At 53.2% G+C, this 23,064-nt stretch overlaps 1 protein-coding gene across 1 annotated transcript in view; it reads right to left on the bottom strand.

The window, feature by feature from the left end:
* The window catches only part of DHRS3 (dehydrogenase/reductase 3), a 39,789-nt gene extending 22,771 nt beyond the window's left edge, over positions 1–17,018 (bottom strand). The window contains exon 1 of the mRNA XM_081056089.1: positions 15,777–17,018. Within this exon, the coding sequence (XP_080912215.1) occupies positions 15,777–15,971 (195 nt within the window). The 5' untranslated portion in view covers positions 15,972–17,018. The remainder of the gene's footprint in view (positions 1–15,776) is intronic.
* Between the last annotated feature and the right edge of the window lie 6,046 nt (positions 17,019–23,064).

Below are 23,064 nucleotides of genomic sequence, written 5' to 3'. Positions count from 1 at the left end.
TGAAACGGGGCTTCCCGTGAGGGGACCTCAGGAGGGTAAAAGTTGACCAGCCATGCGGCATAGCTGTCACCAGTACCAATCACATCATTTGCGTGGCGCCATGCAAAATGAAGATTCGAGGCCCGTAGTTCCAAAATTATTGAGACTTTCAAGACAGTAACATTAGGACATGAACAAGTGCAGGACCCTGCTGAGCGTAGGGTCCTGTGTGACTGCACAGGTCGCACACCCAGGAAGCTGGCCAGCGCGATGACGCAGAGGGTGCCCAATAGCAGGACCCGGGGGACCGAATGCCATGTCACGAGCCTGCCACCCCTTTCCTGGGCAGCAGGGCCACTTGGTGATGCAGGATGTGTAACACACCCCAAACAGGCAGCTGACAACAGCTAGCTAACTACGAGGGGCCTGCACACCCACGCTACCCAGGCAAAAAGGAGAAGCAGTCATCACGGAAGCATGTTAGAGTTAGGGTCAAAAGTTATAGAATAGTCATCGCCACAGTTAGATTTATAGTGAACCCACAACCCCTTAGCTTCGGTTCCACAATCCAAAACTCTAAATTTTTTTTTTCTTTCTTCATTTGACCCATACACCTAGGCAAGTCCTCAAAGGGCTGTGGACCTGAGCTATTGGCCCATTTTAGAGACGAGGCAGTGAGGTCCTGGAAATATTAAGGGTGCGGCCAGGAAGCAGCTGAGCTGGGACCCAAGCCTGGCAATAGTCTAGATGCTGCTGGCAGAGAAGAGAATATAGCTGTTGTTTTGGGAAAGGAAAGACATACTGTTATCAGGGGAACTCTTTCCCTGAAATTTGGAGGTCCCTGTGCTGGTGTGTCTTAGGGAGACCCTCAACTAATTAAGCATAATTTATGCACTGGCCTTCCAAGGACAAACTTTAAATTACTCGCAAGCTGTGCCAGGTAACTATCTATCCTACAGCTATTAATTAGGAATTGGTTGAATCTCTGCTAGACGAAGGTCAAACACCATGGAGTTGACCCTTCTGGCTGGCTGGGGCTGTCATCCAGCTATTGGGCTGAGGATCGAGCCCACAGGGCTGAGGGATTCAGGGGAAGCATGGGACATTAGGACAGGAAATGGCCTGGTCAGCACATCCCGCAAAGGCCAGGATGCTGGGAGCAAATCCGCATGGACCTCAGCCCAGGAAGCTAGGGGTGGTGAGGTTTCCCCTTAGCCCCAGCCCTGAAGACAGCGATTTCATTGGTCCACAGAGAGTCCCCCTCCCTCCCCCATCTCTCCACCATCAGGCTTCCCTCCCCTTCCATTCTACCGGTCTTCTCATACATCCTGTGGAAACCCTTCTTTGGCTCCCTAGTGCTTTCCCAGTCAAGTCCCAACTCCACCCCATGACCAACAAGCTCTGTGAGGTCTGGCCCTGCCCATTTCCCACCACTCCCCACTCATACTTTAGTTCTAGCCAGCCCAGACTCTCTGGGATTTCTCAAAGGGGCCAAACTCTCTCATCTCCCATCTTCCAGACACGCTCTTCCCGTCTGGGATATTTTCCTCTAGCCCTCACCTCATCCTTGATGCCTCACCCTAGCCCTCACCACTGCCAGCCTTCCTTCCCCAGAAGCTAGACGGCCTGGGTTCAAATTCCATGGCTCTGTGTGTGCTGTGTGACGTCAGGCAAGTATTTGACCTCTCTGAGCCTTAGTTGTCTCATTTTTTAAAAACGGGACCAGTTCCTACCTCATAGGGGTGCTCTGAGAAGCAAATCAGATTGTCTCTGTAAGTCACTTTGAATGTAGGAAGACCTTTGTTAACGATTCAAAGACTGGTTGGAAGCCATGCTATGTGCTCTTTGCTGCCTCCTGCCACGGTTTGCTCCATCAAAGCCCTCACCACACCATCGTGTCACTGAGGGCTACTGGTCCATCTTCCTAGCTAGATCGAGGATGGGACCTGGAACCGTGTGTGTTTTTCCCCTGCAATGCCCCCCTGGTCTCTGTGACCGAGGAGAGCCCCTCTGTATGCCCTTGCCTCCTGGGGCATCTACCCCCATAGGAAGCCCAGAGTTTCCGGATGGCCCACAGTTTTCTCTTCTGTGGAGCATATGCCCACCCAGTGCGGGGTCAAAGTCTCCCGTTCCTGTTTTGCTCTCCAAGGACAAACCTTCCCTGATGACGTTTTACTGCCTTAGTCACACTGCCAGCTGCTCTGCAGCAGGGACTGTGACATCTTCCATCCCTAGTCACTCTGGGTGGCACCTGAAATAGAGCTTTGTATTCAGCTGGTGCTCAGAGCAGATCCAAGTGTCATTTTCTGAGCCCCTGGCTGGCATAGTCAGCAATCTCCTGGATTCCTCCCGGGGGCCCTGGAGGTTGACCGTAGCACTGTCAGCTTCATAAATGAGAAAAGTGGGCTCAGAGAGAGTGGCTGGAAGAATAATGGCCTCCCCCAGGATACCTACTACATCCTAAGCCCCAAAACCTAGGAATATCTTACTTTACATGGGAAAGGGGGATTAAGGTTGCAGATGGAATGAAATTTGCTAATCAACTGACTTTAAAATAGAAAGATTATCCTGATTACCCAGGTGGGGCCTTAGCAGTGGAAGCAGACAGAGAAGGGAGAAGGAGATTTGATGGTGGATGGTCAGAGTGAAAGACAGTCTTGCTGTCTTTCAGATGGAGGAAGGGGCCGCGAGCCAAGGAAGGCAGTCAGCCTCTAGAAGCTGGAAAAGGCAAGGGAACGGATTCTCCCCGAGAGCCTGCAGAAGGAATGAGGCCCTGACACCTTGATTTTAACCCTGTGCGACCCGTGTTGGATTTCTGTCCTCCAGAACGGTAAGAGAATACATGTGTGCTGTTTTCAGCCACTGCATTTGTGGCAAGGTGTTAGAGCAGCCCAGGAAGCTCATACGGAGAGGTTGGGGGACTTGGTTAAGGCCTCGAGCCAGAGGAGCTGGGATTGAAACCAGAGTCTGTTGGCTCCAAAGTCTAAGGGCTCTCAGGGGCATAGCAGCCCCTCCCAATGCTAACCTATCGGTATTACTTAAGACGAATCCTTTGTCATAAAGAACGGCCCAGAGGCTGTTGGAGATTCCACCAGAGGCGTTGGAGTGGACAAACACGATCCATAATCTGACCATCATGGCCAACGCACACCAAGTACACATTTTGTGCTCAGGTCTTGTGATACATTATCTCCCAGAATCCCCATCTTACAGATGAGGAAACTGGCTCAGAGAGGTCTAGTAACTTGGCCTGAGCCACTCAGCAAGTGAGTGGAAGTCACCGAGCATACCAACTTTGGTTTGTTGACTCTTGGGCTCAAAATCGGAAATCATTATTCTATACTGGCTCCTTTAAGGAAAACAAACAAACAAGCATGGGTGCGTATGCTCACATGTGTGAGCGTATGTGCACACACACATATACACATCTGTCAACACAAAGGCTCCAGGGGGCCCCCCACTCAGGACAATGGATCTGCCAGCTGAGGAGGCGTGAGCCTCAGAGGGCGCAGTGTGCCCAGCCCACACTGGCCCTGTGCCCCTGGAGCGCCTGGAGAACCCGCCCCCTCAGTGTGTGTTCACAGAAGTTGCCTGGAGAGGTGAGGTGAGACTCCCCCTCTCTGCCAAGTGAGACGTGAGGACATGGGCTATGGGAGCCAAGGGTGGCCTGACTTCACATGGGTGTGTCTGGCAGGATTGCCTGCCTGCAGGAAGGTCATGCTGCCCTCTGTAGTCATGCTGGTCCCAGCTCCCCACGACGACCTGCTTCGGGGCCTGTGAGACGTCAGTCAGGGCCGGCTGGGCTGGACTGCGTCCCCCTGGTCCTGGGAGCTCTAAAGGACCCCAGAAACTCCTCCTCCCACTTTGGAAGGACCCGGTATCAGCTCCCTCTGCCTGCAGCCAGAAAGGAGGGAGAGCGGGCTTCTCACACCCGGGGAAATCTTACCATGAACAGGGACCCAGCAAAGGGGCTTCCTTGACTCTCCTATCACAGGGACCTTAAATCTAGAAAAAATGACAACGGGGGTCTGTTGACCACATGCTAGGCCACCTTGGGTGGCTGCTCATTTAGTCTCTTTGAACTATAAACTCCCTGAGGGCAGGGAGTTTTCAGTTCAACGCTGAAAAGTGCATCTGATCTTTATACCTGTGAGTGTCAGTAAATGACCTGAAAAGGTCTGCAGGACTACACCTGGGAGGACAGCTAAAAGGCAGGCCTGGATCTCCTGGAAGTTTCCCCTTGAGATGACTGACAGCTGGATTGATCCTTCCACAAGAAGGAGGACTGGACATCTGCTCCCAATCCCCTTGTTCCTGGTAACAGCACCCCAATTTCACCCACAGGAAACCACCTCCCTACTCTCAAACACCACGGTGTGGCTGGGGCTGGTACACCGCTGGTTCAGAGACAGCCTGTGACCCACAGCTGGCCAGTCAGTCATTGAACCATTATGAGCGATGACTTCAGGCTCAACCCAGTCACAGCCAGGGAGACTCAATTCCGGGACCCTTTGGAACGGCTGAGCAGAGGACACCAGTCTGTCTGTCTACTGGACTGGGAGCTCGGGGGATTTAAGGCAGCAAGGGCAGATGTGAACAGCCCCAGGACAGAGAGGCCCTGCCTGAGGAGAGAGAGTCCTGACAACACTGAGTCCCGGAAACCATGCCTGGAGTTAGACCTCCCCATGGACCTTCTGGTCGGTCACACGAGTCAATAAACCAATCTAAAGGACACCTCTAGACCCAGCATCAGAAAAGCTGTAGTTGACGGTATTTGACCCATTTAGACCACCTGGCTGCTGCAGGAGTGCACTGCACAGATTCCGCTAGGGGCTGTCAACGTGATCTATTCTGTTCCATAGAATGATTAACTGAGAGGCAACAAAATTCATTGGTTCAAGAGCAGATGCCCTGGGTTCAAATCCTACTTGGTTGCTTACTAGCTGTGTGATCTTGTTATTGACTCTCAGAGTCTTGACCAGTGAAAAGAAGTGGATAATAGTACCCACGAAGGCACTTACTATGGGGAGTAAATAACTTTATTATTTGTAAAGTGCTCAGAATGGTCCCTGGCACATAGTAGGTGCTTACTAAACATGGGCTCTAACTAGCTATGATGGGTCAGTCATGCATTTTCTCAGGCAATAAACATTTACTAAGCACCTACTGTGTGCCAGATACTGTGCCAGGTGCCTAGACTACTCGGTGAGTAAGAGGATGTGTCCCCTGTCCCCCGAGGAGCTTACAATCTTTTCGAGAAGACACATGGCAACAAGTAGCTGCAAAGCATGGTGAGTTGACATGTTAACCCATGACTTTGACCTCACCACAGCCCAACCCTGACCAGTTGAGCTACTTGGATGCAGAAATGAAAATGACTAATGCCTACGTAGGGGAAGTTGGGTGGTTGTAAGGGCAGCCGGGACCAGAGCAGATGCCCAGCCCTGGACCAGCCTCCACTCCTCAGCCACAGAAGGGCCTGCACTGGACCAGCCCCTGCCATGAAGAAAGGGCTGTTGTCACCCATCATCTCAACAGGCTCTGAGACCTCCCTATGGGGAGAGTGATTCCCGCCCATTGGCTTCCAGAAAGGGTCAAGAGCTGAAATTCCCGAGGGCTTCTGTGGCACAGGCAGAATTCTCCCCTTCCTTCCTGGGGAATCCCAGGACCAGGGTGAGTCGGTCAGCACGTTCCTTGCTTTTGCCCCTCTTGCCCAGCAGAACACCTGGTCCAATAAGCAAAAGGTCCAGAGCTGGGGCTAAGGGTTATCCAGTGTACCCCCCTCCCTGAATGGATGGAGCCATCACTGCTTGCAAATGTTCTCATGCTGAATTTGGAGGTTACGTATGGTTTTTCACTGAAATCGTCACACCTTCATTTTTCAGACGGGGGAACTGCAGCCCAGGGAGATAAGTTACTTGTCCAAGGTCACACAGCAGGTCGCTGGGAGGCCCCCTAGAATTTATGGGATCAGACACTGACTCCCAGCAGCCCTGGCTGGCACTACGAATGGCATACATGCTCTGGCTGGTGGGCTGGCTTCTACCGCTCAAAAGACCTTGGCAGCTGGGACACTGCCTCTGGACCAGCCCTTGACTTTGGGGCTGGAGTGGCTACGTCACATTTTCCAAAGGCTGGAAGCTGAATTTGGACTGGGTCCCTGTGGGGAGGCTAATTCTTGGTTGAGTAATTAGGGCTCCCTAGTGGTGGTGGAGGGGCCCTGGCTGAGGGGTGAGCAGGGCCTGGAGTTTCACACGCCTGGGATGGGAGCGGGAGGCCCTCTCCTGAGGGGCGAAGGCACAAACTAAGAGGAGGACCCTTTGTCCACAAGCTTCCTCACCTTGGAGTGAAGAGCCAAAGGTTGAGGACCAATGAGAAGACACTCAACAGAGCCAAGTAAGGAAGATTAAGTGGGGAGAGGAGGGTGCCCTGAGTAATTTCCTAGCACAGTTATTTTCAAGCCTATTCTTTTTTCTCTTTATAGCAATGCCACACACACACACACACACACACACACACACACACACACACACACACACACACACACCCCTTACGTGGATTTCTAACTATGAAACAGAAGTGAAGCTGATCTAGTTAAGGGGAGGTGGGGGCCCCTCAGAAGCCTATCTGCTCCACCTCCCACATGGTCACACCTTTGCGCAGCCCCTGGGGGCTCTGGGACCCATTTGGGAAATATGGGTCTAGAACCTCAACTGGTGTTTGGGGGCTGCCTTGGAGGCTGTCAGGGTTCAGATGGGTCAGAGGTCTTTAGAAGCGGGGACATGTAGACAAGAGACAACGATCTACAAACACCCCAGGAGTATGTTTCCGTGTGGACAAAAATGACCATAGGGTTCATCGATCCAAATGCTTTTCTACCTCCTTTCCTGAAAGGCTACTGAAATGGAATTCAGGTCACATTCCCCACAGCGGGGAATGGCCAACAGTCAGAAAGGCTTAGGCTGGGGGGCCTTTGCCAGGCTGACTGTATTGGCATTAAGCACCACCAGGCCACATATCTGCACTGTCCACCCTGGGCTTGCCCCTGGCTTCTAGGTCGCACGATACCAGAGGGTCTTCTGCCTGTGACTTGAGCCTCAGTCCTGGACCTGACTCCAAGCTTCAAGGAGTTAGATGGGTTTTGATCAGATCTAGTCCAAGCCTTCTTAACCTGGCGTCTGGGGCAGGCATGAGGGCATGGAAGGGGGGGGGGGGAGTGTCCGAAGACCCCTTAAAAGTATTAAATTATATATCGTTGTGCATTCTTCTTGGGACAGGGTTTATACTTTCTTCAGATCCTCGAAGGGCTCTACAACCAGCCAAAGATTAAAACTTACTGCAACCTCAGTGGCCACCCTCCTGCAAGAAGTCTCCTAAGATTTCCTTTAATTTATAGTGATCTCTCCTTTCTGTGTCAGACCTTTCAGTCACTTCAAAGGATCCAGCTTGGTGACCTCAGGTTTAGCTGGAAGGAGCCAGCACTCACTCATCCCTGAAAGCTGGCTCCCTGCATATTTGAGGTGCTACCCTGGTTGTCACATGGATGAAATATGGCTGTGCTGGTTTCCTGCTTATCAGTTAGTTGTTTAAAGCAAAGCCTGATAACCAATGACTACCTCAATCCTCTGGCAAGTATCCCAGTCATTGTATGCAAATATTGCTACTCGGTGCTTAAAAAAATGTTTTTGTAAAAGTAAATTTAACTACATCCTGGCCCCATCCTGTTGACTCCCGTAATGCTTATCAGTCCTCTCTCCAGAACCCTCTGTGTACTAGGCCCCATTATTTAACAGCTTGTCTCTTGACCTCTCCATAACCCTGAATGGGGTAGGCGGGCCAGGCTGAGGGGATTTATTCCTGCGGGAAAGGCCCTAGTTTTGAAGCTATGAATCCTGGGTTCAAAGTCCAACTCAGGCCTGGGCAGCTCACTTGACCTGCATCTTAGCAATGGGCTGCTGACCCCACCTTCCTCTGGGCATGGGCAAAACAGTGAATGTGCAACGCACTGTCCAGTCTTGCACAGTACCAGTCATGCACAGTACCAGGAAGTACCAGTCACGGCACCACAGTCATGCAGTGCCACATTCATGCACTGTACCAGTCATGTAGAGTACCGCCGTCTCGTTAGTACTATATTCAGGATAATACTATAGTCGCATGTAGTACCACTCATACAATATTATAGTCACGTACAGTACAACAGCCACGTGTTATACCGCCATTACATACGGTCACATACACTAACTTCTAGGAGCTCAAGGAAGCAGTCAGCACCCCTATCCTTAGACCACAGGGTCTAAGTTACAGCTGACGTTCAGAGCCAAGGATGTGAACGTAGGTCTGCCCTTCACCCTTCCATCTCCTCCTCCTGTCATCTCTCCAGCACCCTGACAAACCCGGACAAACAACTGACATAACCTGACATAACCGCTGAAGGACCCTGGTGAGCTCATGCTGAGAAGGGTTTCCTTCTTTTAATTTTTAAATGTTGGTAGATTAACGCTGGCGTCCTCCTCCTGGCCCCTGACCCTGGCTGGGTCAACGTCCTCACTGACGTCACTCCGGTAATGACTGTTCACAGAATCCAAGGGGTGAAGGGGCCTGGACAGTCACCCAGAGCCGAACTCCCCCGGCTGACCACAGCCTGCTCACCTGCAGAAGCTCCCAGAGCGAGAGCGGGAAGGGGATCCCAGGATGGGTGCCCCGCCTATTTCATGCTCAAGGACCTGTGGCCCTCCACGCGCCCTGGCCTAGGTCGCATGCCTCTGCGGTACGGGAGGCAGCCGATTCCGTCTCCAGCCCCCTAAAAATGCCCACAGGTTTACCATCCATCCTAAGTCATGGCCTCTGATCCTGGTCATTCCGAGCGTGCTCCTGACACCTGCCAGCCCCCGCTCACAGTGTTGACCCGTACTGACCACAACGCCGACCAGAAGTCCTTCGACAGAGAAGAAATCATCGCCTTCACTCCGGGTCCCAATACAGCCGCTTTCATTTTATTTTTAGGGCAATTAATCATTATTCCTTGCTGGAGTGCATTCTCATCGGTCCAAAGCATCAGAGCCTTTATCAATCTGGAGATGGTCATCGCACCAGGACGTCAGGGCCCCCTGGAGAGAACCTTGTTTATGGGGTTCCCTGCAGCAGCTCCAAGGCCTAGCTGGCTGAATTAAAGAACAAATCCAACATAGTCCCAATTCCCCAGAGCCATGTCACCCTCGAGTTGGGCGGCATTTTTCACCCAAGACATGAGCAAGAACAGATCAGGCCCAGGCTGACTGCAGGTCTCCCCAGCAGACTCCGAAGCCTGGGTCCTGGGTGACTCCCACCCACTCTCCCAGCGGCACATCAGCCTACCCCGATTCCCCCGCTGACCATACACTTCATTTGACTGTAAAGATACCGGAGGACATGTCAGCGTCAGCACCTTCTAAAACCAGTGTTCTGGAGATCACTGCTGGGCCCTGCATGCCTTAGCCAGCTCCCCCACCCCTGCTCTGTTTTCCCACCCCTGCCCTACTCTCCCAGCCCTTGCCCTGCTCTCCTACCCCTTGCTCTGCTTTCCTACTCCTGCTCTGCTCTCCTACCCTCTGCCCTGGTCCCCCACCCCTGCCCTGTCCCCTGCCCTGTTCTCTCACCCCTGCCCTCTCTCACCTCTACCCTACTCTGCTACCCTGCCTTGCTCCCCCACCCCTGCCCTGTTCCCCCTCCCCTCCACTGCCTCTCACTTAACTCTGCTTAGACCATACTGGCCTCCTTGCTGTTCCCCAAATACCCCAGGTACCTTCTCTCCTCAGAGCCCTTCATCTTCCCTCTGTATAGAATGCTGCTCCCTCCTTTCCTGCCGTGGCCTTTTCTGTCCGCCTTGCCTCATTTGTTTTCTCCTTCGTCCTTACTATGAACTAAGGTACTATCTCTTTTATGTATCTTGTTTATTATCCATCTGCCTGCCCCACTAAACTGTTGGCTTTACACAGTGGGGATGTTTGTCCGCTTTACTCACTGCTGTATCCTCAGTGCCTAGAATGGTACCCGGCACACAAAAGGGGCACCATAGTTTTATTGAATGAATGAATGAGTCCCATCAACCATTCGTCGGCTAACCTGTTCTGGTATTTCACACTCTCTTTGTGAGAATCCGACCTGTCCTCGTTTCCAGAACGCTAATACCACCCTCAGGAGCACACATTGGAGAATGCCACACCTACAGAGATTCACTTGTCTCCAGTTCAGTGGTTTCAACTGTTTCCTGGCCTGTGTGGTTCATCGGAATAATGTGTCAAACATTTCCTTTCAAATATCTCATACATTTGGTATATTTTCTTAGATTGTGTCTTCTGAAGGCAACAGGAGAACATCTTATAACATTCTAGGTGTGGTCCTGCTTTTGCCCAAAGACGAAGGAGAGGGTGTTGGGTCTGGAATCCGTCTTCAACTGGTGCCCAGAATATGCTGGACGGTAGCGGTGGCATGTTGGGACCAGGCCTTCAGGAACAAACGGCAGTGATTGCACAACCAGATATCTTTCCCGGAGAGAACAGGACGGCGAGGGGCAACCTCATGAATATGGCTGCGATGATTTTTCTCAAGTGACACCTCAACCAATAACAAGACGGAAACGGACCAGAGAGGTAAGCATGATGCCAAAGAAATCAGAAGGGCTCCGTGCAGGGGTCAACAAGTGCCCCGGGCTCTGAAAAGCTGGAGTTCCAGAGCACCTGGAGTCTGAACAAGAATTAGCAGATATGCTAATGAGAGGGACTTGTTGACTCAGGTTCTGTGTTACTGGATCTAGGGAGCATTCTCTGGAGCCCAAATACACAATTTGGTGATTTTAGGATGAAAAAGAAAAACAGGAAGTTCTGCTTGATATGCTGGTTGGGCAATTTGCCCCCCTTCTCCCTTCAAAGCAACAGGTTGAAAACATGAACATCTCCAAGAACTGAAATAAATCCACGGCAGATGGCTACCTGGGGTGGGGGTGGGGGAGTGGCCTACCCACCCAGGGCACATTTCCCAACTGAGAAGCGTCTTTTTCATTCAGTGGAATCTGATGACTAGCAAGAAAGGCTGAAATCAGCAGCACTTAGGACAAATGGGTTCTCTTGCAGAAGTCTCCTCTTCGCAACTCAGGGAGCTTTCCTGGGATGCTGATCTACAATACGAGGTTTTCAGAGCAGGCCAGGATCTTAGCAATTATTGTGTCCCGCCTCTCTCCATAGCTGTGCTTTTTAGCTGCAGCCTGGAGCAGGTAGCGACTTTCCCAGGGTCTCAGCAGAGCCCAGTCTAGAACCCAGTCTCTGGTCTCTTAGCTCCGGTGAACCAGGCCAGAGGTGGCAATGGCCCCAGATGTGGCCTGGCTTTGTTCCCCAGGGGAAGAAGGTGGGGCCATAACAGGGAGGTGTTTGTCTATTCACCAGACAGCCCAGATTATAAAGCCCATTGTCTGAAACCCAAGGGCCAGATGCTACAAGCAGAAAGACTTTCTCTAGACCCACAGGTAGGACAGGTAGTTTACCTTCCGACTCCCAGGCCAGGTCAAATGGGAGCCCAGTACATTTCCTGGAAATTCCCAACAAATGCTGTATTCAGGATGAGGATGGGAGAGACAGGCCACTGCTGTCCCCCAAGCCACCCCTACCTTTGGGACTTCCATCACACATCAGTTGTTTAATACAGATATTTTACTTTGGGATCCACAAGATTATCTACCTGAACCCCTCTGCTCTCTTTCTCCTTTTTCCTATTCATATCAACACTGGCCTAACTCAGAGTCTGAGCGCTTACCTTCCTAGCTCCCTAGCCCACCTTAACAGTATTTTCTTTATTTGCCTTCTGCCTCCCTCCCCCAATTTCAGCCAGGTATACAAGCCTTTGGTCAAGTGGTTTCTTGTACCTCAATCACCCTTCTCACATCCCTTCTGGTTGAAACTCTGGACCTTCTTCAAGGCTCACTCAAACGCCACCTCCTTCATGAAGCCTTCTGTGAGCTAGACTAACAGTTCCACTGGGCTTCCTCTGTGTAGTGTCCCCCCAAAATTCATGCCTACCTGGAAACTCACCTTGGGACCTTATTTGGAAACAGGGTCTTTGGAGGTATAATTGGTTAAGGATCTCAGATGAGGTCATACTGAATTTCGTGTGTGCCCTAAATCTAATGACTGGTGTCCTTATAAGAAGATGAGAGGACACAGAGACACACAGAGAGGCAGGGAAGAAGTCCTCGTGAAGATGGAGGCAGAGATCGGATGCTTCCACAAGCCAAGGAACACCAACCAGGAGCCACCAGAAACCGGAAGAGGCAAGAAGGGCAATTCTCCCCTAGAGTCTCTGGAGGTAGTGAGGCCAGCACCTTGATGTCAGATTTCTGGCCTCCAGAACTGGAAGAGAATACATTTCTATTGTTGTAAGCCACCAAGTTAGGGGAAACTTGTTATGGCGGCCACAGGAAGCTCACGGACACTGAATTTGTGCCTTGACTGTGTAAGCACCTGGCTACATCTCTGTCTTTATTCAGTTTTGTTGTACCCACCTCTCCTCTCTGGGTCCAGAGCGGGGCATCAAACACCAGACAGACACCTCAGGCAAGTTCGTTGAACTAAGTTCTCAAAGACCATTGTCAGGGATAGTTGGGCCTGGGCCTGCCCCAGTGCCAGAAATGGGAAGGATATGGGATTTGCTGAATGGATGTGATGAAGAATCGGAGTTGTCAATTTAGATAAAGGGTTGGTTCCTGGCTAGCTGCTTTAGGGATAGGGCCATAAACCCATGTACTGTAAATTCAATAATAGCAAGGCAGATGTAATTCTGATCCAGTTGTCATACTACCTCCATGAAAGGGGTCCCAGTCCCAGCTCTACCCCTCCTCGGTGGAGGGATTGGGCCGGCCGTGGAATGTGGCTTCTGCCTGCAATCATGGCCCAGGCCTCATATCCAGCCACTTCCTCATACTGGACCAAAGTCTGGAATAGCCACTGCAAATACTTACAAACAAACAGTCCACTTCTCCTCCCGAGGGCTCCTGCTAAAACCACGTCAAGGTCAAAGACTGGAGGCTGGGCCAGCTGACTAGCCAGGAGCCTTGGAAGGAAGAGGGATGGGCCCCAGCTCTATGAATGCTTTCGGGGAGGAATTGCAGGAGGACATAGAAAATAAAAAAGGAGTGTAGTGGCCAATATCCCAGCCAAAGCATTCCCCTTAAAGACCCCAAGCATAACTGGCCCTGCCGTGGCAACCTCAGTACGTGGTGGGGAAGGAGAACTGTCTCCAGGTGCGGAACTTTCTAATTCCTGGAGCCTTTGTGACCCTTTAAGAGAAACCCTCATTTGGGTCACCTTTGCAGCCTAAGGCACCCTACTGCCCACAAACACTGCCAAATCCTGTTTGACTCAAGGTCACTGGGCAAAACTGTCACTCCCCCGCAAAGTAAACAGACCTTTCCTGCACATGCCAGCTGCTTCCAGAGACTCAGGTCTCCCTCCTTTCTTTCTCTTTTGGGGGGCTTTCCCCTCCAGGGCCAATCTCACCCAAAGCCAGGCTGGAAGGGCTCAGATGCAGCCTCTATTTCGACCAAAGGGCGGAACGTCGTCTGTGGTTGACACCGTTGCCTGTCTAACACCACTGCAGGCTGCCTGGCGGCGCCGGCCTCCCCAGCTGTCTTCAGCCGTGTCAGGAGTCCACCGTTCACACAACCCACTCCAGCACTCCCTTGTAAAGTCCCCACCCCGCCACGCTTGGCACTTTGTCCCCAAGCCCACTGGACCTCCAAACACTCCTAGGTCTGGAGGTTGTTCCAAGACCCTCTCACTGGCCCCAGAGAGACTCAGACTTTGGCTGATAGCCCGGGTTCCAAATTCTCCACCGTGACAGCAAGAAGATGGCTCATTAAAAAGTAGCTCAAGTAATTGGTCAGATAATTATGAGTTCCAGGGAGCACTCTGGGAATCCCGACTGGTCCGATGACTGAACCGAGGGAGAATGGCATTGGAAATTTCATAGTTCCCCATGGATGCTGTGTCGGGTGACCTGATAACCAATTTAAGACATATTTCTAAGTGGCTTGGGTTTATTCCCTGGAAGACATGGTTTATTCCCTGGAAGGCGTGGCTCCCAGTGCATGAACTTGCAGGGCCCACTCTGCACTCTTCTACCCTCCTCCCTCAAAGCCATATACTTCTTTCCATTTAGGCTTGTTTATGGTCAGTCAAGTTTTTCCAGATTGACTAAAGGAGCTCTTCATATGCCTACTGCAGCCAGTTACAAGAGCAGTAAGAGACCTAGGACTTGGGCCAGCTGGAAGAGTCAGTAGAAAGTTTCGGTGGGATGCAGACAGCTAAGGAATGACAATCACACGCGATTGTCCCAAACTCCATATCCCCCTCATCAGCCATCCTGATTCCCTTCCACAAAGGACTTTGGGAGCCCTTCAATGGGGCATCACCCCAAGGAAATGAAACTGCTGAGAACAACTGTTACTTCTCCTTTTTCCATGTGTCCAAGGGTTAAAAACACTTCCGAACTCCCCTTCCAACTGCAAGGTCAAGCAGCTGTCCAAACCACCCAAGGAGAAGCAGGAGACCCGGACAGCTGACCCCCGCTAGCTGGGCCAGGACAGGCCCCTACCGCCGGTGCAGGAATAGTTAATGGGCGATCAGCTCTGGCTGATAGCTGAGGCTCCAAAGTTCAGTCCCAGTCTGCGCCACCCCGGAGGAATTGTAAATCTCAGGGCAGTATTTAACAAAACAAAAGCAACCTGGAATTACATGCAGGTTTGGTTTTCTACAGTACATATTTACTTAATCTCCTAGGTATGTGGCTCCCTGTCAGATCAGCTGGCTTTGCTGGCCCTTTCGTTCCCCCCCACCCCCCCTTGCTCTCAACAGTTTAAGTTTCAAACGAATTCCCTGTTTTTGCTCTTCCTCTTCACAGGGTTTGCTGGAGACACCCCGGCCGGCCCGCCTCAAATCTCTCTCCATTGCTCTAGTCACTGGGTGAGTCAGCCTGGCTTGGGTCAGAGTTGGGTGACAGCCGGCTCACCCTCCCCACTCTCGGGCACCAGGTCTGGGAAAACTGGAGGAAGAGGTGCTGGGGCTACCAAAAAGTTGAAAGCAGAACTTGGAGGGATCCCCTCTGGGGCTGTATTTGGGGGGAGGGGCAAGGTTGAAGGTGAGAACAAGGGCTCTTTATCAACTGCTGGTTACCCCTGTCCCCTTCTCTCCAGGTTTCCAGACACCTGGGCCTCCAAGTGCCTGTCAGGCCAGGCCAGACCATCCAAGACAGACCCCACCTTTTCAAACTCAAAGCAAGTATCTATCCCCTGTCTTTGAGCCTCCAGAGCGGCAGCAGCCCAGGTTGGGGCTGGCAAACGGGTTGCCAAGGAAAATATGAAGCGCCAGCTAGCAGGCAGCTCCCAGCTCTACCCAGGAGCGCACACACCCTGCACTCAGCAGGGTGGTGGCAAAGAGGGGCAGACGAGAGGGGGAACACAACACCTTCCTCCGGGAGGAAGCAATGTGGGACATGGGTGGGTCTCCTAAGTTTCGGGGTGGGGGGGTGAACAGCCCGCCAGTCCGTCCCGGATCCCCAAGGAGTGGATCTTCTGACTTGACAAAAAAGACAGTCCGGTACCCGGGAAATTTACAATGTGAAACTGACTAGCTCAGCATTTGCGGGTGGCGCAGAGAAGTCGGGGGGCCGGCGACCCTGAGCCCCCGGGCGCGGGTGCGGGCGGCGGCAGCAGGTGGGCGCCCGCCCGCACCGTCAGCCCCCACCCCCGGGACTCGCAGCTGCCCCCGTACCTTTCGGGCGCCGCGTTCTGCGAACTCGCGAGCGAGCTGGCGCCCGATGCCTCTGCCGCCGCCGGTGATGAGGACGTTCTCCCGCGACAGGTCCCGCAGCTTGGCGGGCACCACCAGTCCGAAGGCTGCTTTCGCCACCAGATAGACCATCTGCAGAGGGAACACCACCAAGGCGCCCAGCCATTTCCACACCATCCTCCGCGCCGCGGAGCCGGGCAGGGCGGGGGGCGAAACTCCCCGGGCCGAACAAAACAGGAATTGAAAAAGAAAACACCGCCGACAATAATAAACCGAATCAGGGGAGAGAGGCGTCCCACCTGGCCACTCTTGAAATCACCTCTTCCCAAATGCAAAGCACCGGGTGAGAAAAAGAGGGGGGGAAAAAAAAATAAAAGATAAATTCTCCTCGGGAGGAGACACAGCGTCTCAGAAGGTTGGGACAGTGAGAGGGGTGGAGGGAAAGCCGGAGGTGGGAAGTTCTAACAAGAAGTTTCTTGCCCCGGCCGCCTTTTCGGCTGGGGAATTCTCAGGTAATGTTTACAGGCTGACAGAGGAGTTTAGGCAGGGGAAGGAAAAAAAAAAAAAAAAAAGGCACCAACCACACGCGCGCACCCAGCTACAGTCCCGCGGTTTCAAAGTGCAAGATACAAAAAAAAAAAAAAAAAAAAAGCTGTTTCCAAATTGTAGCGCCCCCCCCACCCCTTCTCCAAGAAAAAAAAAAAAGTGGGGGGGGGGAGTGATTGGAGCTCCCAATTTCAGCCCGCGAACGTCTCCCGACTCATTGCTATGCTCGGGCTCAGGAAATTGCTTAAAGGCGCTCTGATTGCCAGCAACGTGCAGGAGAAGTGGGGGGTCCGGGTGTCAGTTTCTTTACGTGCAGGGCTCGCCCTCGCGCGCGCCCGCTCGCTCCGGCTCCCTCCCTCGCGCTCCCCGCAGAGGCTGGGAGTTGCCGCTCGGTCCTGCTCCCTCTCCCTCCCTTGTTAGCATTTATTGCCTCCTTTTTGTCCTTTCCAACTTGGAGAGGGCCCGGGTGCGGAGCGCGCGTGGATGGGACGCCCGAGGCTGCGCCGCCTTATTCATTCGCTCCCGGGGCAGCAGCGGCGCAGAGCTAGAGGGCGGCCCGTTTCCCCCCCCCCCATTTTTTTTTAATACCCAATTAAGTCTGATTGACAGTTAAAGTTGGTCCGAGGCTTCACTCGGGTTCCTCTGAGTGGCGGCGGCGGCCTCCCCTCCCCCTGCGCTGTCGCGGGGTGCGCGCGCGGGCGCGCACTCGGCCTCGCTCCGGCTCGCGCTCTCCCGGGGGTGGCTCCCCTCTTTGCAAGCCGGGACTTGCCGGCTGTGCCTCTGAGGGCTGGCAGCGGTAACTCGAACACTCTGGAACCGACTTCTGCGAGCCGGCTCCCTGCTCAGGACATTTCTCCTAGCCCGGGACGCGGTCTCCCCGAGTTGGGGCGCCCCGGGACCAGGTGACCGCCCCTGTGTTCGGGGCAGGCCCGGGGGTGGGGGCGGGGGTGGGAGCACGCGCTTGCCTTGATCCCGCCTGGTCGCCCAGGGTTTATTTTAGGTCATTTGGTCACCCCCTGCCTGCAGGTAGGACCAGGAAGCCACTTTCGACCTTTGCCCAGACGTCTTCTGTCTTCACTTAGAGTGCACTTTCTAAAGCTGCTCCGAGTTCCTCACGTTGACGGGGGAACAGCTGGGGAGCAGGATTTTGCTTTGAGGGAAAAGGGTGGGCAGGGTAAAGGAACCTCTGCCCCCAAGGTGCCAATAAAATCCCCATAAGATTAGCTGGGAGCATATTTATTACTCATCTGGGCTAGAATTACCTTGACTGACAGCAATTTCCTTAATAACAAAAGCCTGTAAACAAACGTCCTAAACCTGTGCCCCTGTGCTGTGCAGGGAGCCACTTCTCTCCTTAGGTCTCCTTGGGCTCCCTAGCAGGGCACCCACCTTGTAACCTTCTGCCCTCCCCCAACAAGCACGTCTCCCCTGCTGGAGGGTGGGACCCAGCTATTTAGAGCTGTCTGTTGCAGGAAGTCTGGGAGGTGAGTCACTGAAAAGCAGCCCCACTCAAAAGTGCTGATGGGACTTGTCTCCTGCTACCCCTGATGGTCCCAGGCCAGGAGAGAGGGTGAGCCAGGGAGCTGCCCTGTAATCCTGGGCAGCGGCTCTCCGGCAGGAGACTTGTTCAGCTGGGGAGTGCTGGGCCTCACCCCCAAACATTCTCATTCAGCAGGGGCAGCTTCGCTGGAATTGGCATGTCTTACGTTCCCCCTGATAGTTCTGCTGAGGATCCAGTGACAAAGTCGCTTGAGAAATACTAATTTGAGAGTGGATGGCTGGATTTTACCTCATTCTGGGCTGCAAAGACCTTTTAGTTCTGGGAGATGTTCTGCAGGGAGGCTCTTCCTTCCAGATGATTTGGGAAACTTTTTATCTGGAGAGCCTCTGGAAGAGCAAACAGGGTTTGGAAGAGGGGTTTGGACAAGAGAGACCCTGCACTGAAAGTTTATATTGTGACATTTAATCCTCCCACTGACCTTGCAATGGGGATATCATTATCCCCATTTGCCAGGTTATCCTGCCAGAAGGTGCAGAAGGGAGGGACCCACGTCCAAACCTGATTACTCTTCTCACCGCACCCCATTTGGGCAGGAGAGGAGGAGAGGGGTGCAGGATGAGGTGCTCTCCTGTCTCCGTCTAACCCTTCAGAAGGGTGGCGGAAAGGCAGGCCATTGCCTTCATCTGACTCCCACGCCACGACTAAAGGCAGGACTCTGGCAGAGTGACTACCTCCTCTTACCTTGGAGGTCCGTAAAAATGGAAAAGAAATCCTAACCCTGGAAAGATAGGCCCTTCCCCATCCAGTGGTGCTTGGTGTCTGCCAGGCCCGCCAAAAAGATAACTGGGAAAGTCTAGAGCTGGAACCCGGGGCGCGCAGGCTGTTCTCATCTGTTATCCTTGAGGCCGCCTAGTGGCTGGATGCGAAACTGCGCCTCCAAGCGGACCCAGCCTCCAGCCTCCTATGTTCCTGCTAACCCCCCAGCCGTCCTTTTTCTTTCAGGCCTAAAAAGGCTGGCAAAGGTCATAGCCTCATTTCCCCACACACCTACTGCTTTATGGGGAGACTGGAGGACATGTTAGGCAACTCGTATACGCAGCCGCATGGTCACCTAAGTCCTCTGGTCCTAAGCAGGTACCCTACACCTAAGCAGGTACCCTACACTGCCCAGATGCCAGGCCAGCTGGGTAACCACTAGGTCCTACTTACATTTTCGATGGGTGTGTGTTTGAGTGGGCAGGAGGCTGAGAACCCAAACTGACCTTCAGCATATCAGGCCCTTTACACACGTTCTCACTTAACCTCACACAGCCGAGGAGGTAGATATCACAGTGCCCATTTAATGCAGGAGGAAACAGAGGCTCAGCAAATCTAAGTAAGTCACGCAAGGCCACACAGGGGGCTACTTTTACCTCTCCCACCCATCAGGTTTGGGGTAAAATCAGGAAAAAGGAACATGTCAGACAATCCTAAAAGGAATTGGGGTTGGACCGTGGCCAGGAATCAGACACCTTTTTTCTCCTCGTTCTACCTTCAGGATGTGGGTTTTGTGGGCCTGGCATCCCTCTGAGCCCCAGGCCTCGTCCATCATCAGCTGCCTGGAGAGGTGCTGTCACCTTCTCTGTGCCCCAACCCCCAAGTTCCACGTGAAGATGAGGGTGAGGGGTGCTGGGCCGGGGGGTGCCCAGCTCAGCAGGCTGGCACCGAGGGTCCCTGTGGCCTGGCTTCAGTGAGAACACATGGGACACGATCCTGCTTCCTTCTCTCCCTCCTCCCCCACGTCGCATGTCCTTCCCTCTTGGTACCCCCTCCTCCCTTAGTTTCCTTTGAGGCAAGGGCTGGGGAATTTAACGCCAAGGCAAAGTTTGAAATTTCACATCCCAGCCTGGGGAGAGGGCCCCACAGTCGCCACCCCCCGCCCCCCAAATGTGAAAGGAGCCTTTGTGGACTTGATGGAGGAGGGGGGCAAGCTGCAGCCTGAAGAACTAACTTTTTCCATGACTCAGCCTTCCTGGCCCAGGCGGCATGGGAGGTGCAAGGACCCAACAGGGCAGGCAGGAGCCACCTTCTCGCCCAGGCAGCCAGTCCCAGGGTTACAGGTGGGCCCCCAAGAGAGCCTTCCCTGTGACCTACTTGCTGGCCCCGAATGGGCCACCAGGCTGTAAGCAGTCTCCAGCCCTACCCCGGGGCCAAGTCCCATCTTTTTTTAACTTACTATTGCACCCTCAGTGCCAAACAAACGAATGCTCATGTGTGGTCCTTTACTGGGCACTTTTCTTGTCATCATCTCAGCTGAGAGCTGGAAAAATAAAGGGGTCTCAAGCCTTGCCTTCTACTTCTCTGAGGCTTAGAGAAGTTAAGAAAGTCATGCAGCTAAGAGGTGGAGGTGGGATTTGAACTCTGGTCAAATGCTCAGCTCTGTCTGCTTTACCCATGAGCGTCTCAGAACCCGGGGAGCTGCCAACGTGCAGGTTCCTGGGCTCCCAGCCTAGACATCTGGAACCAGCATGCTGGGTAGGGGGACAGGAATCTGCGAGCAGGCAATTGTTCTAGAACCTCCCTGTGCTGCCTGTCCGTGGCACCTCCTATTTCCAGCCCTGCATGAAGGCTTCCTTGCTCCTTTCACCCCAGTGTAAGCCCCTCTGTCCTTTGCACTTGGATGTGTCCTGACAATGAACCCTCACTCAAGGGCTCTTGGTGGGTAGTTAGTTCTCCTCAGCTTCACAGATACCTAACAGGCAAGAAAACAAGACAGAGGAGCAGAGCTGCCTTCACTCACGCATTCAATGTGTCAGTCAGTCAACTGAGGCATCTACCTGAGCAGCCCCCATAGGGGCTGGGGGCCATCGAGGGGGGAAGGCAGGATGGGTCAGAGCGGAGAGTATGGCGGTGATTCTGGCTTTGGGGTCGGGGCAGCTCTGGTTCAAATCCCAGCTCTGCCACTTCTCCGCTCTGATTTCCAGCTCCCTCATTGTAAAGGGAGGATAGTAATAACGATATGATTAGATACTTGTAGAATCCCATGCCAGAGCTCAGTAAATACCTGCTGTCATTTTTATGGTGGCGTGGTCCCTGCTGGCCAGGGCCCGTTCATCTTGCTGAGGAGCCAGTCTCCTCACCTTCATTGGTGTTCCTGGGCCGCCCCAGGGCAGGTCAGGACTCACTGGACCCACCAGCCGGGCTGGGCACTCCTCATTCTCCCCCACCCCCGCCTTCCACCCCACTTCTGCCAGCACACTTTCTCCAGGACCTTTTCTTGTTGTCTGAGTAAACCCCTATTCATCTTGTAGGGTTTCTTTTAGCTCATTGGTATTTTATTCCAGGAAGCTCTTCCCAGCTGCCCCCTCAGTCCCCAGCGTTCCTGTCCCCAGCCGAGGCTGGCTCAGGGGTCCCTTCTCTGGGCTCCTGTATTTCCTTCCCTCCCAACGTGATCAAACTGTACTGTTCCTGCTGGTTTTCTCATGGAATTTCACATCATGTTGGGAGCTTCTCAAGGGTAGGGGCTGGGGGAGGTGTGTGACCGTGTAGTGGCACAGCCCGGCGCTGTGTGAGTGGATTGATGCTCCGTGTCATCATCTTGTAATTGGTGTTTTGTCTTTAACTTGTGTTAAGGTGAAGTCGGACCCGTTATACCCCAGTGAAGAAACTGAGTCATGGACACAAAACCCAGGGAGCAGTGGTAGTGAAATCTTACAAATGTGTATCTCCCTTCAGTCACTTACTCATTTGCCAAATATTTACTGAGCAATTACTGTGTGCCAGGCCCTGTGCTGTATGTTGGAGAGACAGTTAAGTCCCTGCCCTCCTGGGGTGGCATTGCCAGGAGGTGAAGAGTGCCAGGAAGAATACAGGCAGGGTGGGGGGGCAAAGAAAGATGGGGGTCATGGGGGACCACAGTGATGGGGGTAGGGGACAGTGGTGGGGGTGGTTGGGGGACAGAGATATGAAAGTGGGTGGGGGTCAGAGTGGTGGCGATGGGTTGGGCAGCTGTTTTCATCAGGTGACCAGGGAAGGCCTCTCTGAGGTGACTGACACTGGGGCAAAGACCTGAATGGAGAGGAGATTGAAACCCGAAGCAAGCTGGGTGAAGAAACCAGATGGAGGGACAGGAAGTACCACGACAGGAGTGGGGGGGATGCTCCGTGGGCTGGAGCAGCCAGTGGGGGAGGGGTGGGAGTAGGAGGAGGGTGTGGCTAACTCACTGGGGCCTCCATGCTGCCTGAGCTCCTGGACCAGTAGCATCAGAGTCACCTGGGTACCTGTGAGAAATGCAGAATCCCATGCGCCACACCAGACCGTCTGAGTCAGATTCTGCGTTTTATTTAACAGGAACTCCAGGTGCTTTTTGTGCACACTGCAGTTTGAGAAGTGCTAAGGTAAGGTCCCACAGGTCACGAGGCTGTAGGTTTCATTTTCAGTGTGACAGGAGCAGAGGGGAGATGGATGGGATCTGTGTTCTAGAAGCAGCTCTCAGCTGCTGGGCTGAGAACAGCCTGTAGGAAACCAAGAGTGGACACGGGGACCGTGGTGAGGAGGCCCTGTGGGACATTCAGGGAGAGATGGCTACAGCTCCTAGGCAAACCACGGGTGGACAGTGACCTGGAGGCCCTGCTGCCTTGAGCACCCAGCTCAGGGACATCCCAGGAGGTCCCTTCCCTAAGAGACTGATACTTGGCATCACACACACACACACACACACACACACACACACACACACACACACCTTGGCTGTCTTGGACAATTGGTTACTTTGCCCTGAGCAGAACAAGCCGGCAGTGTTGAATGAGGGGGTTGGATTTGGAGAGCCTCCTGGTCTAGTGGAAATCAGTGTTCCATGAAGTTTGAAATGGGCTGCCGGGGGGAGGGGTCTTTGTGGAGATGGACTCCTGGGGGGACATAAGCTGTGTGAGATGGCCAACCTGGGGTGCCAACCCGGCTAAAGGAAACAGAGAGGGGAAAATAGGCTTCAGACGGGTGGAAAATCCCCGTGGGAAGGAGACACTGGTCTGCAAAGGCTGGAGGTGTTTCAAAGCCTCATAAAACACCTTCCCTTTGTAACACAGAACGTTTGCCAGGAGAGTCCCTTTTCTCCTTGGAGAGGCCTGGCTAATAGGATTGGAGACATTAAAACAAAAAAGGAAGAAAACCAAAGCAGGTAAAATGGCTCCATTCCCTCCATGAAAACCTCCCCACACAGCTGAGTATGCTCCATGGAACTACGTC

The sequence above is a fragment of the Rhinolophus hipposideros genome, assembly GCF_964194185.1.
Source record: "Rhinolophus hipposideros genome assembly, chromosome: 8".
Taxonomy (NCBI): Eukaryota; Metazoa; Chordata; class Mammalia; order Chiroptera; family Rhinolophidae; genus Rhinolophus; species Rhinolophus hipposideros.
This window is presented reverse-complemented; position numbering and strand designations above follow the sequence as displayed.